Source organism: Engystomops pustulosus, chromosome 4 (assembly GCF_040894005.1).
Source record: "Engystomops pustulosus chromosome 4, aEngPut4.maternal, whole genome shotgun sequence".
NCBI lineage: Eukaryota > Metazoa > Chordata > Amphibia > Anura > Leptodactylidae > Engystomops > Engystomops pustulosus.
Genome location: NC_092414.1, coordinates 224381467 through 224397558, shown reverse-complemented (window position 1 = coordinate 224397558; position 16092 = coordinate 224381467). Strand labels below are relative to the sequence as shown.

The 16092-nt window shown below is 54.4% G+C and overlaps 1 protein-coding gene across 1 annotated transcript in view; it reads right to left on the bottom strand.

Annotated features, from left to right (window-relative positions):
- Positions 1-16092, bottom strand: part of KIF1C (kinesin family member 1C) — a 34001-nt gene that overhangs the window by 14541 nt on the left and 3368 nt on the right. The window contains exons 2-10 of the mRNA XM_072150022.1: positions 13962-14215; positions 11148-11286; positions 10980-11056; positions 10559-10738; positions 7570-7635; positions 7288-7466; positions 6960-7071; positions 6798-6875; positions 6627-6692 (exon numbers count right to left, since the gene is read on the bottom strand). Of these exons, the coding sequence (XP_072006123.1) occupies positions 6627-6692; positions 6798-6875; positions 6960-7071; positions 7288-7466; positions 7570-7635; positions 10559-10738; positions 10980-11056; positions 11148-11253 (864 nt within the window). The 5' untranslated portion in view covers positions 11254-11286; positions 13962-14215. The remainder of the gene's footprint in view (positions 1-6626; positions 6693-6797; positions 6876-6959; positions 7072-7287; positions 7467-7569; positions 7636-10558; positions 10739-10979; positions 11057-11147; positions 11287-13961; positions 14216-16092) is intronic.

The window sequence follows — 16092 nt, the reverse complement described above, 5'->3', positions numbered from 1 at the left end:
GCGCACTACACATACAGGAGACTGTACAGGACAGCGCGCGCACTACACATACAGGAGACTGTACAGGACAGCGCGCGCACTACACATACAGGAGACTGTACAGGACAGCGCGCGCACTACACATACAGGAGACTGTACAGGACAGCGCGCGCACTACACATACAGGAGACTGTACAGGACAGCGCGCGCACTACACATACAGGAGACTGTACAGGACAGCGCGCGCACTACACATACAGGAGACTGTACAGGACAGCGCGCGCACTACACATACAGGAGACTGTACAGGACAGCGCGCGCACTACACATACAGGAGACTGTACAGGACAGCGCGCGCACTACACATACAGGAGACTGTACAGGACAGCGCGCGCACTACACATACAGGAGACTGTACAGGACAGCGCGCGCACTACACATACAGGAGACTGTACAGGACAGCGCGCGCACTACACATACAGGAGACTGTACAGGACAGCGCGCGCACTACACATACAGGAGACTGTACAGGACAGCGCGCGCACTACACATACAGGAGACTGTACAGGACAGCGCGCGCACTACACATACAGGAGACTGTACAGGACAGCGCGCGCACTACACATACAGGAGACTGTACAGGACAGCGCGCGCACTACACATACAGGAGACTGTACAGGACAGCGCGCGCACTACACATACAGGAGACTGTACAGGACAGCGCGCGCACTACACATACAGGAGACTGTACAGGACAGCGCGCGCACTACACATACAGGAGACTGTACAGGACAGCGCGCGCACTACACATACAGGAGACTGTACAGGACAGCGCGCGCACTACACATACAGGAGACTGTACAGGACAGCGCGCGCACTACACATACAGGAGACTGTACAGGACAGCGCGCGCACTACACATACAGGAGACTGTACAGGACAGCGCGCGCTACACATACAGGAGACTGTACAGGAGAGAGCGCGCTACACATACAGGAGACTGTACAGGAGAGAGCGCGCTACACATACAGGAGACTGTACAGGACAGCGCGCGCTACACATACAGGAGACTGTACAGGACAGCGCGCGCTACACATACAGGAGACTGTACAGGAGAGAGCGCGCTACACATACAGGAGACTGTACAGGACAGCGCGCGCTACACATACAGGAGACTGTACAGGAGAGAGCGCGCTACACATACAGGAGACTGTACAGGAGAGAGCACGCTACACATACAGGAGAGCGCATGCTACACATACAGGAGACTGTACAGGAGAGCGCGCGCTACACATACAGGAGACTGTACAGGACAGCGCGCGCTACACATACAGGAGACTGTACAGGAGAGCGCACGCTACACATACAGGAGACTGTACAGGAGAGAGCACGCTACACATACAGGAGAGCGCACGCTACACATACAGAAGACTGTACAGGAGAGCGCACGCTACACATACAGAAGACTGTACAGGAGAGCGCAAGCTACACATACAGAAGACTGTACAGGAGAGCGCACGCTACACATACAGAAGACTGTACAGGAGAGCGCACGCTACACATACAGGAGACTGTACAGGAGAGAGCACGCTACACATACAGGAGACTGTACAGGAGAGCGCACGCTACACATACAGAAGACTGTACAGGAGAGCGCACGCTACACATACAGAAGACTGTACAGGAGAGCGCACGCTACACATACAGAAGACTGTACAGGAGAGAGCACGCTACACATACAGGAGAGCGCACGCTACACATACAGGAGAGCGCACGCTACACATACAGGAGACTGTACAGGAGAGCGCACGCTACACATACAGGAGACTGTACAGGAGAGCGCACGCTACACATACAGGAGACTGTACAGGAGAGCGCACGCTACACATACAGGAGACTGTACAGGAGAGCGCACGCTACACATACAGGAGACAGTACAGGAGAGCGCACGCTACACATACAGAAGACTGTACAGGAGAGCGCACGCTACACATACAGAAGACTGTACAGGAGAGCGCACGCTACACATACAGGAGACTGTACAGGAGAGAGCACGCTACACATACAGGAGACTGTACAGGAGAGCGCACGCTACACATACAGGAGACTGTACAGGAGAGCGCACGCTACACATACAGGAGACTGTACAGGAGAGAGCACGCTACACATACAGGAGACTGTACAGGAGAGAGCACGCTACACATACAGGAGAGCGCACTCTACACATACAGGAGACTGTACAGGAGAGCGCACGCTACACATACAGGAGACTGTACAGGAGAGAGCACGCTACACATACAGGAGACTGTACAGGAGAGAGCACGCTACACATACAGGAGACTGTACAGGAGAGAGCACGCTACACATACAGGAGACTGTACAGGAGAGAGCACGCTACACATACAGGAGACTGTACAGGAGAGCGCACGCTACACATACAGGAGAGCGCACGCTACACATACAGGAGAGCGCACGCTACACATACAGGAGAGCGCACGCTACACATACAGGAGAGCGCACGCTACACATACAGGAGAGCGCACGCTACACATACAGGAGAGCGCACGCTACACATACAGGAGAGCGCACGCTACACATACAGGAGAGCGCACGCTACACATACAGGAGAGCGCACGCTACACATACAGGAGAGCGCACGCTACACATACAGGAGAGCGCACGCTACACATACAGGAGAGCGCACGCTACACATACAGGAGAGCGCACGCTACACATACAGGAGAGCGCACGCTACACATACAGGAGAGCGCACGCTACACATACAGGAGAGCGCACGCTACACATACAGGAGAGCGCACGCTACACATACAGGAGAGCGCACGCTACACATACAGGAGAGCGCACGCTACACATACAGGAGAGCGCACGCTACACATACAGGAGAGCGCACGCTACACATACAGGAGAGCGCACGCTACACATACAGGAGAGCGCACGCTACACATACAGGAGACTGTACAGGAGAGCGCACGCTACACATACAGAAGACTGTACAGGAGAGCGCACGCTACACATACAGAAGACTGTACAGGAGAGAGCACGCTACACATACAGGAGAGAGCACGCTACACATACAGGAGACTGTACAGGAGAGAGCACGCTACACATACAGGAGACTGTACAGGAGAGAGCACGCTACACATACAGGAGACTGTACAGGAGAGAGCACGCTACACATACAGGAGACTGTACAGGAGAGAGCACGCTACACATACAGAAGACTGTACAGGAGAGAGCACGCTACACATACAGGAGAGCGCACTCTACACATACAGGAGACTGTACAGGAGAGCGCACGCTACACATACAGGAGACTGTACAGGAGAGCGCACGCTACACATACAGGAGACTGTACAGGAGAGCGCACGCTACACATACAGGAGACTGTACAGGAGAGAGCACGCTACACATACAGGAGACTGTACAGGAGAGAGCACGCTACACATACAGGAGACTGTACAGGAGAGAGCACGCTACACATACAGGAGACTGTACAGGAGAGCGCACGCTACACATACAGGAGACTGTACAGGAGAGCGCACGCTACACATACAGGAGAGCGCACGCTACACATACAGAAGACTGTACAGGAGAGCGCACGCTACACATACAGAAGACTGTACAGGAGAGAGCACGCTACACATACAGGAGAGCACACTCTACACATACAGGAGACTGTACAGGAGAGCGCACGCTACACATACAGGAGAGCCCACGCTACACATACAGGAAACTGTACAGGAGAGAGCACGCTACACATACAGGAGACTGTACAGGAGAGCGCACGCTACACATACAGGAGAGCGCACGCTACACATACAGGAGAGCGCACGCTACACATACAGAAGACTTACAGGAGAGCGCACTCTACACATACAGGAGACTGTACAGGAGAGCCCACGCTACACATACAGGAGACTGTACAGGAGAGAGCACGCTACACATACAGGAGACTGTACAGGAGAGAGCACGCTACACATACAGGAGACTGTACAGGAGAGAGCACGCTACACATACAGGAGACTGTACAGGAGAGAGCACGCTACACATACAGGAGACTGTACAGGAGAGAGCACGCTACACATACAGGAGACTGTACAGGAGAGAGCACGCTACACATACAGGAGACTGTACAGGAGAGAGCACGCTACACATACAGGAGACTGTACAGGAGAGAGCACGCTACACATACAGGAGACTGTACAGGAGAGAGCACGCTACACATACAGGAGACTGTACAGGAGAGAGCACGCTACACATACAGGAGACTGTACAGGAGAGAGCACGCTACACATACAGGAGACTGTACAGGAGAGAGCACGCTACACATACAGGAGACTGTACAGGAGAGAGCACGCTACACATACAGGAGAGCCCACGCTACACATACAGGAGACTGTACAGGAGAGCGCACGCTACACATACAGGAAACTGTACAGGAGAGCGCACGCTACACATACAGGAAACTGTACAGGAGAGAGCACGCTACACATACAGAAGACTGTACAGGAGAGAGCACGCTACACATACAGGAGAGCGCACGCTACACATACAGGAGACTGTACAGGAGAGAGCACGCTACACATACAGGAGACTGTACAGGAGAGCGCACGCTACACATACAGGAGAGCGCACGCTACACATACAGGAGACTGTACAGGAGAGCGCACGCTACACATACAGGAGACTGTACAGGAGAGAGCACGCTTCACATACAGGAGACTGTACAGGAGAGAGCACGCTACACATACAGGAGACTGTACAGGAGAGAGCACGCTACACATACAGGAGACTGTACAGGAGAGAGCACGCTACACATACAGGAGACTGTACAGGAGAGAGCACGCTACACATACAGGAGAGCGCACGCTACACATACAGGAGACTGTACAGGAGAGAGCACGCTACACATACAGGAGACTGTACAGGAGAGCGCACGCTACACATACAGGAGACTGTACAGGAGAGCGCACGCTACACATACAGGAGACTGTACAGGAGAGCGCACGCTACACATACAGAAGACTGTACAGGAGAGAGCACGCTACACATACAGGAGAGAGCACGCTACACATACAGGAGAGAGCACGCTACACATACAGGAGAGAGCACGCTACACATACAGGAGAGAGCACGCTACACATACAGGAGAGAGCACGCTACACATACAGGAGACTGTACAGGAGAGCGCACGCTACACGTACAGGAGAGCGCACGCTACACATACAGGAGACTGTACAGGAGAGAGCACGCTTCACATACAGGAGACTGTACAGGAGAGAGCACGCTACACATACAGGAGACCGTACAGGAGAGAGCACGCTACACATACAGGAGACCGTACAGGAGAGCGCACGCTACACATACAGGAGACCGTACAGGAGAGCGCACGCTACACATACAGGAGACCGTACAGGAGAGCGCACGCTACACATACAGGAGACCGTACAGGAGAGCGCACGCTACACATACAGGAGACCGTACAGGAGAGCGCACGCTACACCTACAGGAGAGCGCACGCTACACCTACAGGAGAGCGCACGCTACACGTACAGGAGAGCGCACGCTACACGTACAGGAGAGCGCACGCTACACGTACAGGAGAGCGCACGCTACACGTACAGGAGAGCGCACGCTACACGTACAGGAGAGCGCACGCTACACGTACAGGAGAGCGCACGCTACACGTACAGGAGAGCGCACGCTACACGTACAGGAGAGCGCACGCTACACGTACAGGAGAGCGCACGCTACACGTACAGGAGAGCGCACGCTACACGTACAGGAGAGCGCACGCTACACGTACAGGAGAGCGCACGCTACACGTACAGGAGAGCGCACGCTACACGTACAGGAGAGCGCACGCTACACGTACAGGAGAGCGCACGCTACACGTACAGGAGAGCGCACGCTACACGTACAGGAGAGCGCACGCTACACGTACAGGAGAGCGCACGCTACACATACAGGAGAGCGCACGCTACACATACAGGAGAGCGCACGCTACACATACAGGAGAGCGCACGCTACACATACAGGAGAGCGCACGCTACACATACAGGAGAGCGCACGCTACACATACAGGAGAGCGCACGCTACACATACAGGAGAGCGCACGCTACACATACAGGAGAGCGCACGCTACACATACAGGAGAGCGCACGCTACACATACAGGAGAGCGCACGCTACACATACAGGAGAGCGCACGCTACACATACAGGAGAGCGCACGCTACACATACAGGAGAGCGCACGCTACACATACAGGAGACTGTACAGGAGAGAGCACGCTACACATACAGGAGACTGTACAGGAGAGAGCACGCTACACATACAGGAGACTGTACAGGAGAGAGCACGCTACACATACAGGAGACTGTACAGGAGAGCGCACGCTACACATACACAAGACTGTACAGGACAGCGCACGCTACACATACAGAAGACTGTACAGGACAGCGCACGCTACACATACAGAAGACTGTACAGGAGAGAGCACGCTACACATACAGAAGACTGTACAGGAGAGAGCACGCTACACATACAGAAGACTGTACAGGACAGCGCACGCTACACATACAGAAGACGCTACACAAGCCTCACACACTGGAGGGATAACCCTCACCATTTCAGCCAGAGCGGATATGACCTTCCCCAGCGTGGTCAGTGACTTGTTGATGTTTGCGCCTTCCTACAACATGATAAGATGTAGGGTTAGTGCAGGTGACCTCAGTAATGGAGGAGGGCAGCAGGATGACAGCAGAGGCATCAGCAGGGCACTTCTGCAGCTCCTCACCTTCAGACGGGTCCCTTTGGCTCCGGAGGAGTCGGCTCGCTCGCTGCCCGCTAGATCCACCAGACTGATCTTACTGACCTGCGACACAGAAAGACAATCATGTGGTCACGTGTCCCCATGGTGGCGGATGAGGGGATGGGGGGTGTCCCATCCTGCGCTCACCTTCTCCGTGTCCAGGTTGGTCATCTCATCGTGTCTCTTCTGAGTGAAGACGATAGTAAAAACAGCGTGTGAGCGGCTGCTGGTCTCATTCATGTTCGTGGCAGCGACCGTCCTGTGGAAAGACCGTGGAGGTGGCTTCAGTGCACAGATCATTGAGAGAAGCGGGGAGGGGCGCGGGCCGGGCGCATGCCGAGAAGCGGGGAGGGGCGCGGGCCGGGCGCACGCTGAAAAGCGGGGAGGGGCGCGGGCCGGGCGCACGCTGGGAAGTGGGGGGGGGAGCGTGCAGGCCGGATGCATGCGGATATTTGGGGGGGGGGGGTATCATCACCTGGCCTTGTTCCCGCAGTCCATGAGGTCGGCGATGTCCGTGTAGGAGGTGACGGCCAGCTTGGACAGGTCCTCCACGTACGGCCCCAGGATCGGGTGCTCCCGTACTCTCAGGTTACCTTTACTTTTTGGGCGGAGGAGATCACGGACGCGCTCGCAGTATATCTCCATGTAACTCACCTAGAGGAGAGGGCGATGCATATACACAACCACCTACACACACCAGTACTGCTGTATACGGTATATACCTGCGGCTCCCCGCCCCATTGTGTATATACGTTACCTCCACCGAGTAGGAGAGATGTGCGCTCTTATTCTCTGATATTCTGGAAAATAAATCTTCACATAACTGCAGAGACAAGGAGGAAAGGTCAATCACAGACGTCCTGGGGGATAATCCCATCCTCCTCCACACCTGGGGGATAATCCCATCCTCCTCCACACCTGGGGGATAATCCCATCCTCCTCCACACCTGGGGGATAATCCCATCCTCCTCCACACCTGGGGGATAATCCCATCCTCCTCCACACCTGGGGGATAATCCCATCCTCCTCCACACCTGGGGGATAATCCCATCCTCCTCCACACCTGGGGGATAATCCCATACTACTCCTCCTCCATACCTGAGGGATAATCCCATACTACTCCTCCTCCATACCTGAGGGATAATCCCATACTACTCCTCCTCCATACCTGGGGGATTATCCCATCCTACTCCTCCTCCATACCTGGGGGATTATCCCATCCTACTCCTCCTCCCTACCTGGGGGATTATCCCATCCTACTCCTCCTCCCTACCTGGGGGATTATCCCATCCTACTCCTCCTCCATACCTGGGGGATTATCCCATCCTCCTCCTCCATACCTGGGGGATAATCCCATCCTACTCCTCCTCCTCCTCCTCCATACCTGGGGGATTATCCCATCCTACTCCTCCTCCATACCTGGGGGATTATCCCATCCTACTCCTCCTCCATACCTGGGGGATAATCCCATACTACTACTCCTCCATACTTGGGGGATTATCCCATCCTCCTCCTCCTCCATACCTGGGGGATTATCCCATCCTACTCCTCCTCCTCCTCCATACCTGGGGGATTATCCCATCCTCCTCCTCCTCCATACCTGGGGGATTATCCCATCCTCCTCCTCCTCCATACCTGGGGGATTATCCCATCCTCCTCCTCCTCCATACCTGGGGGATTATCCCATCCTACTCCTCCTCCATACCTGGGGGATTATCCCATCCTACTCCTCCTCCATACCTGGGGGATTATCCCATCCTACTCCTCCTCCATACCTGGGGGATTATCCCATCCTACTCCTCCTCCATACCTGGGGGATTATCCCATCCTACTCCTCCTCCATACCTGGGGGATTATCCCATCCTCCTCCTCCTCCATACCTGGGGGATTATCCCATCCTCCTCCTCCTCCATACCTGGGGGATTATCCCATCCTCCTCCTCCTCCATACCTGGGGGATTATCCCATCCTCCTCCTCCTCCATACCTGGGGGATTATCCCATCCTCCTCCTCCTCCATACCTGGGGGATTATCCCATCCTACTCCTCCTCCATACCTGGGGGATTATCCCATCCTACTCCTCCTCCATACCTGGGGGATTATCCCATCCTACTCCTCCTCCATACCTGGGGGATTATCCCATCCTACTCCTCCTCCATACCTGGGGGATTATCCCATCCTACTCCTCCTCCATACCTGGGGGATTATCCCATCCTACTCCTCCTCCATACCCGGGGGATTATCCCATCCTACTCCTCCTCCATACCCGGGGGATTATCCCATCCTACTCCTCCTCCATACCCGGGGGATTATCCCATCCTTCTCCTCCTCCACACCTGGGGGATAATCCCATCCTTCTCCTCCTCCACACCTGGGGGATAATCCCATCCTCCTCCTCCTCCATACCTGGGGGATAATCCCATCCTCCTCCTCCTCCATACCTGGGGGATAATCCCATCCTACTCCTCCTCCATACCTGGGGGATAATCCCATCCTACTCCTCCTCCATACCTGGGGGATAATCCCATACTACTCCTCCACACCTGGGGGATAATCCCATACTACTCCTCCTCCATACCTGGGGGATAATCCCATCCTACTCCTCCTCCATACCTGGGGGATAATCCCATACTACTCCTCCACACCTGGGGGATAATCCCATCCTACTCCTCCTCCATACCTGGGGGATAATCCCATCCTACTCCTCCTCCATACCTGGGGGATAATCCCATCCTCCTCCTCCTCCATACCTGGGGGATAATCCCATCCTACTCCTCCACACCTGGGGGATAATCCCATACTACTCCTCCACACCTGGGGGATAATCCCATACTACTCCTCCTCCATACCTGGGGGATAATCCCATACTACTCCTCCTCCATACCTGGGGGATAATCCCATCCTACTTCTCCTCCATACCTGGGGGATAATCCCATACTACTCCTCCTCCATACCTGGGGGATAATCCCATCCTACTCCTCCTCCATACCTGGGGGATAATCCCATACTACTCCTCCACACCTGGGGGATAATCCCATCCTACTCCTCCTCCATACCTGGGGGATAATCCCATCCTACTCCTCCTCCATACCTGGGGGATAATCCCATCCTCCTCCTCCTCCATACCTGGGGGATAATCCCATCCTACTCCTCCACACCTGGGGGATAATCCCATACTACTCCTCCTCCATACCTGGGGGATAATCCCATCCTCCTCCTCCTCCATACCTGGGGGATAATCCCATACTACTACTCCTCCACACCTGGGGGATAATCCCATACTACTCCTCCTCCATACCTGGGGGATAATCCCATCCTACTTCTCCTCCATACCTGGGGGATAATCCCATACTACTCCTCCACACCTGGGGGATAATCCCATACTACTCCTCCTCCATACCTGGGGGATTATCCCATCCTACTCCTCCTCCACACCTGGGGGATAATCCCATACTACTCCTCCTCCATACCTGGGGGATAATCCCATACTACTCCTCCTCCATACCTGGGGGATAATCCCATCCTACTCCTCCTCCATACCTGGGGGATAATCCCATACTACTCCTCCTCCATACCTGGGGGATAATCCCATACTACTCCTCCTCCATACCTGGGGGATAATCCCATCCTCCTCCTCCTCCACACCTGGGGGATAATCCCATCCTCCTCCTCCTCCACACCTGGGGGATAATCCCATCCTCCTCCTCCTCCACACCTGGGGGATAATCCCATACTACTCCTCCATACCTGGGGTATAATCCCATGCTGCTCGGTCTCGGGTTTCCCCATCATGGTGTACGACTTCCCTGCTCCCGTCTGTCCATAAGCGAATATACAGACATTGTAGCCCTCGAATGCGTGTAACAGCATCTCCTCTCCGATGTCCTTGTACACCTGACGCTGGGAGGCAAAATTGGGGTCTTCTTCCTGCAAGGTTGAGGGTCCACAACATAATTATACAGACACATTACACAAGCAATAGCAAAGCTGCTGCGGCACCTCTAGAGACTGCTACAAGCAGCCGGTCAGAGAATGCTGGGAGTAGTAGTCTTATAATAAGTGGAAGTGACAGACAGCAGATTAGGGGTCATCAGCAGTGCTCCATGGAGGAGATCCTGCTCTGCATTGTGTATGGGAGACATTGTAGCGTTACAGAGCGGGATCTCACCGTGGTGTGCGACCAGTACGAGTAGTCAAACGTGAAGCTCTTGGGCGCATCCTTGGGCTGTTTGGGATTGGAAATACCTAAAATGAAAGACACACACAGGACGCTGTGAGAGAGGTCACACTGAGGGGCGCAGTATCTCAGGACATTGATAGATAAAGTGCTGCTTACACGTGCTGTTCCCTTGCATCTGAATCACACACTTGGCATCATGGGAAATTTCTCTGGAGTTAAAGGGCCGCACACGGACGGCGACTTTCACCGAAGCTCCCGACATAATTGAATGGAGTCACCTACGAACCCAACAGACCTGCCGAAAGAGAGAAATAAGGGTTAGCACCTCGTCTTACTATGGTCAGCAACGGCCCCGCCCGCGAGGAGGGGGTTCTAGCCTGCCGGGCCCCGCCCGCGAGGAGGGGGTTCTAGCCTGCCGGGGCCCCGCCCGCGAGGAGGGGGTTCTAGCCTGCCGGGGCCCCGCCCGCGAGGAGGGGGTTCTAGCCTGCCGGGGCCCCGCCCGCGAGGAGGGGGTTCTAGCCTGCCGGGCCCCGCCCGCGAGGAGGGGGTTCTAGCCTGCCGGGCCCCGCCCGCGAGGAGGGGGTTCTAGCCTGCCGGGGCCCCGCCCGCGAGGAGGGGATTCTAGCCTGCCGGGGGCCCGCCCGCTCCATTGAGAGGTGATTATAATTGGGAACATATGTGTTCTATGGTGTGGATGTTGTTATATACCGGGTGGAGCAGACACTGCCTCCGGGATGGGCGAGATAAGCTGCAGCCTGTGACAGTCATTATCCAGTGTATCCACAGATCCGGTTCCTGTTCCTAATGTTGAAGCCCATTAGCTCAGGTGTGGAACTTGTTGGTAAAGGGTAATATCACATATTACACGAGAGGAGCCCCCGGGATACACGGCGCCGCCCCGTAACACGAGAGGAGCCCCCGGGATACACGGCGCCGCCCCGTAACACGAGAGGAGCCCCCGGGATACACGGCGCCGCCCCGTAACACGAGAGGAGCCCCCGGGATACACGGCGCCGCCCCACAACACGAGAGGAGCCCCCGGGATACACGGCGCCGCCCCGTAACACGAGAGGAGCCCCCGGGATACACGGCGCCGCCCCGTAACACGAGAGGAGCCCCAGCCTAAATAGACAGGGGGCGCTAGTGCTCAGACACCACCATGTGATATAACCAGTCACATGCTGCTAATGTGATAATAGACACACATGTGGGTGCTCCACGCTGCTCACATTCCTGGCATACTGATGGGTGGCCAATGACTGGATCCACATGTATGCGGAGCGTTCACGGGTCATATGTCCGGGTGTGGAGCGGTATTAGTGCTGGAATGTAGACACCGTAGACATCCTTGATGTGGGCAGTGCCCACGCTGGGGGGCAGCAGAGGCCGGCAGTGCCCACGCTGGGGGGCAGCAGAGGCCGGCAGTGCCCACGCTGGGGGGCAGCAGAGGCCGGCAGTGCCCACGCTGGGGGGCAGCAGAGGCCGGCAGTGCCCACGCTGGGGGGCAGCAGAGGCCGGCAGTGCCCACGCTGGGGGGCAGCAGAGGCCGGCAGTGCCCACGCTGGGGGGCAGCAGAGGCCGGCAGTGCCCACGCTGGGGGGCAGCAGAGGCCGGCAGTGCCCACGCTGGGGGGCAGCAGAGGCCGGCAGTGCCCACGCTGGGGGGCAGCAGAGGCCGGCAGTGCCCACGCTGGGGGGCAGCAGAGGCCGGCAGTGCCCACGCTGGGGGGCAGCAGAGGCCGGCAGTGCCCACGCTGGGGGGCAGCAGAGGCCGGCAGTGCCCACGCTGGGGGGCAGCAGAGGCCGGCAGTGCCCACGCTGGGGGGCAGCAGAGGCCGGCAGTGCCCACGCTGGGGGGCAGCAGAGGCCGGCAGTGCCCACGCTGGGGGGCAGCAGAGGCCGGCAGTGCCCACGCTGGGGGGCAGCAGAGGCCGGCAGTGCCCACGCTGGGGGGCAGCAGAGGCCGGCAGTGCCCACGCTGGGGGGCAGCAGAGGCCGGCAGTGCCCACGCTGGGGGGCAGCAGAGGCCGGCAGTGCCCACGCTGTGGGGGCAGCAGAGGCCGGCAGTGCCCACGCTGGGGGGGCAGCAGAGGCCGGCAGGGAATGGCAGCCTTCCCATGCACCTGATAATTAGGATGTGTCATATCCGACGCTGTGGGCACACACCCTGCTGCCGCCCTCAGATGATTGCACTTTGCATACCCTGGCATGTGGATAACACGTGACAAATTCCTCAGCAATTATCCCACCTCTCTGCCACCTCCCTACACAGCCGGGGGAAGGGGTGGCACACAACAGGCACTGCCACTTCTGCCCAATATGGTGCCCAACACATGGATCTCATGGATTCACAAGTTCCTGTAAATACAGGGGAGTAACATGTGCTGAAATCCTCTGTGCTGCAGCGTTTGCGGAGGTTACTGACAGCCGGGGAGTAGAGGGTGTATTCTGGCTCCTGTGTGGCACCACCTGCTGCAGACCATCACTCAGCTGTGTCACGTGGGAGCAGGTCACATGACGCTGGGATATTTCGGGCTGGCCTGGAGTGGAGGATTATCCGGAGTCGTCCCCGGAGCCGGGGCTCATTGCACAATCACGACCGTCTGACCCCACCATATTTACCAGCCAGGAGTCACAAGGACGAGCAATGTGTAAATAATGGCGCCCTGCAGAGCTAAAATAAACATGCCATACAGCGCCCCCTGCACGATCATGACATCGAGCACCTAGGAAGCCTGGAGCCCCTCAGGCTCATTTGCATACAGTCCTTTATCCTGGTGGTAGATGCGCCCCCTGGCTGATCAGTGACTGCAGAGCGCCCCAGACTGATGGACAGCGCCTCCCCTGGTGATGGCATATACAGTGTCTGTTGTGGGCGCTAGATTGTCAGCTCTGGGGTCTAGCAGGGTGACAGCTGTATACAGGACTACTGATGCCCCCCACGGCCGTGGCAGTCACCTGGTGGTCTTACCGCTGTCTCTTTACGTGGGTCGCGTTGAGTCACATGATTCCGGGGGTTTCACATGTTGATATAATCCAGTATACGCTCAGAATGATCAGGCACAGGAGGGACCAGCATCAGCCGAGAGGTGGAGGACCCCGGGGGTATCCAGGACAAAATGATAATTATAGGGGTGCACAGGCAGGACACGTCACATCGAGAGGAATGGAGTCCGTGGCCTCAGGAGCGGGAACATCCGGGATGTAAGAACAGAATCCGGATCACTGCACAGACAGAGAGAAGGAATTACAACCCATATACTATAAGGGGGTGTGTGTGTGTGTATAGCACAGTATAGAGCAGGGGGGGTCAGTATATATAATGTACAGTATAGAGCAGGGGGATCAGTATATATAATGTCCAGTATAGAGCAGGGGGGTCAGTATATATAATGTACAGTATAGAGCAGGGGGGTCAGTATATATAATGTACAGTATAGAGCAGGGGGGTCAGTATATATAATGTACAGTATAGAGCAGGGGGGTCAGTATATATAATGTACAGTATAGAGCAGGGGGGTCAGTATATATAATGTACAGTATAGAGCAGGGGGGTCAGTAGATATAATGTACAGTATAGAGCAGGGGGGTCAGTAGATATAATGTACAGTATAGAGCAGGGGGGTCAGTATATATAATGTACAGTATAGAGCAGGGTGGTCAGTATATATAATGTACAGTATAGAGCAGGGGGGTCAGTATATATATAATGTCCAGTATAGAGCAGGGGGGTCAGTATATATATAATGTACAGTATAGAGCGGGGGGGTCAGTATATATATAATGTACAGTATAGAGCAGGGGGGTCAGTATATATATAATGTACAGTATAGAGCAGGGGGGTCAGTATATATATAATGTACAGTATAGAGCAGGGGGGTCAGTATATATATAATGTACAGTATAGAGCAGGGGGGTCAGTATATATATAATGTACAGTATAGAGCAGGGGGGTCAGTATATATATAATGTACAGTATAGAGCAGGGGGGTCAGTATATATATAATGTACAGTATAGAGCAGGGGGGTCAGTATATATATAATGTACAGTATAGAGCGGGGGGGTCAGTATATATATAATGTACAGTATAGAGCAGGGGGGTCAGTATATATATAATGTACAGTATAGAGCAGGGGGGTCAGTATATATATATAATGTACAGTATAGAGCAGGGGGGTCAGTATATATATAATGTACAGTATAGAGCAGGGGGGTCAGTATATATATAATGTACAGTATAGAGCAGGGGGGTCAGTATATATAATGTACAGTATAGAGCAGGGGGGTCAGTATATATAATGTACAGTATAGAGCAGGGGGGGTCAGTATATATAATGTACAGTATAGAGCAGGGGGTCAGTGTATATAATGTACAGTATAGAGCAGGGGGGTCAGTATATATAATGTACAGTATAGAGCAGGGGGTCAGTATATATAATGTACAGTATAGAGCAGGGGGGTCAGTATATATATAATGTACAATATAGAGCAGGGGGGTCAGTATATATATATATAATGTACAGTATAGAGCAGGGGGGTCAGTATATATAATGTCCAGTATAGAGCGGGGGGGGGGGTCAGTAGATATAATGTACAGTATAGAGCGGGGGGGGGTCAGTATATATAATGTACAGTATAGAGCAGGGGGGTCAGTATATATATATATATATATATATATAATGTACAGTATAGAGCAGGGGGGGTCAGTATATATATAATGTCCAGTATAGAGCAGGGGGGTCAGTATATATATATAATGTACAGTATAGAGCAGGGGGGTCAGTATATATATATAATGTACAGTATAGAGCAGGGGGTCAGTATATATATAATGTACAGTATAGAGCAGGGGGTCAGTATATATAATGTACAGTATAGAGCAGGGGGGTCAGTATATAATGTACAGTATAGAGCAGGGGGGTCAGTATATATAATGTACAGTATAGAGCAGGGGGGTCAGTATATATATATATATATATAATGTCCAGTATAGAGCAGGGGGGTCAGTATATATATAATGTCCAGTATAGAGCAGGGGGGTCAGTATATATATAATGTACAGTATAGAGCAGGGGGGTCAGTATATATATAATGTACAGTA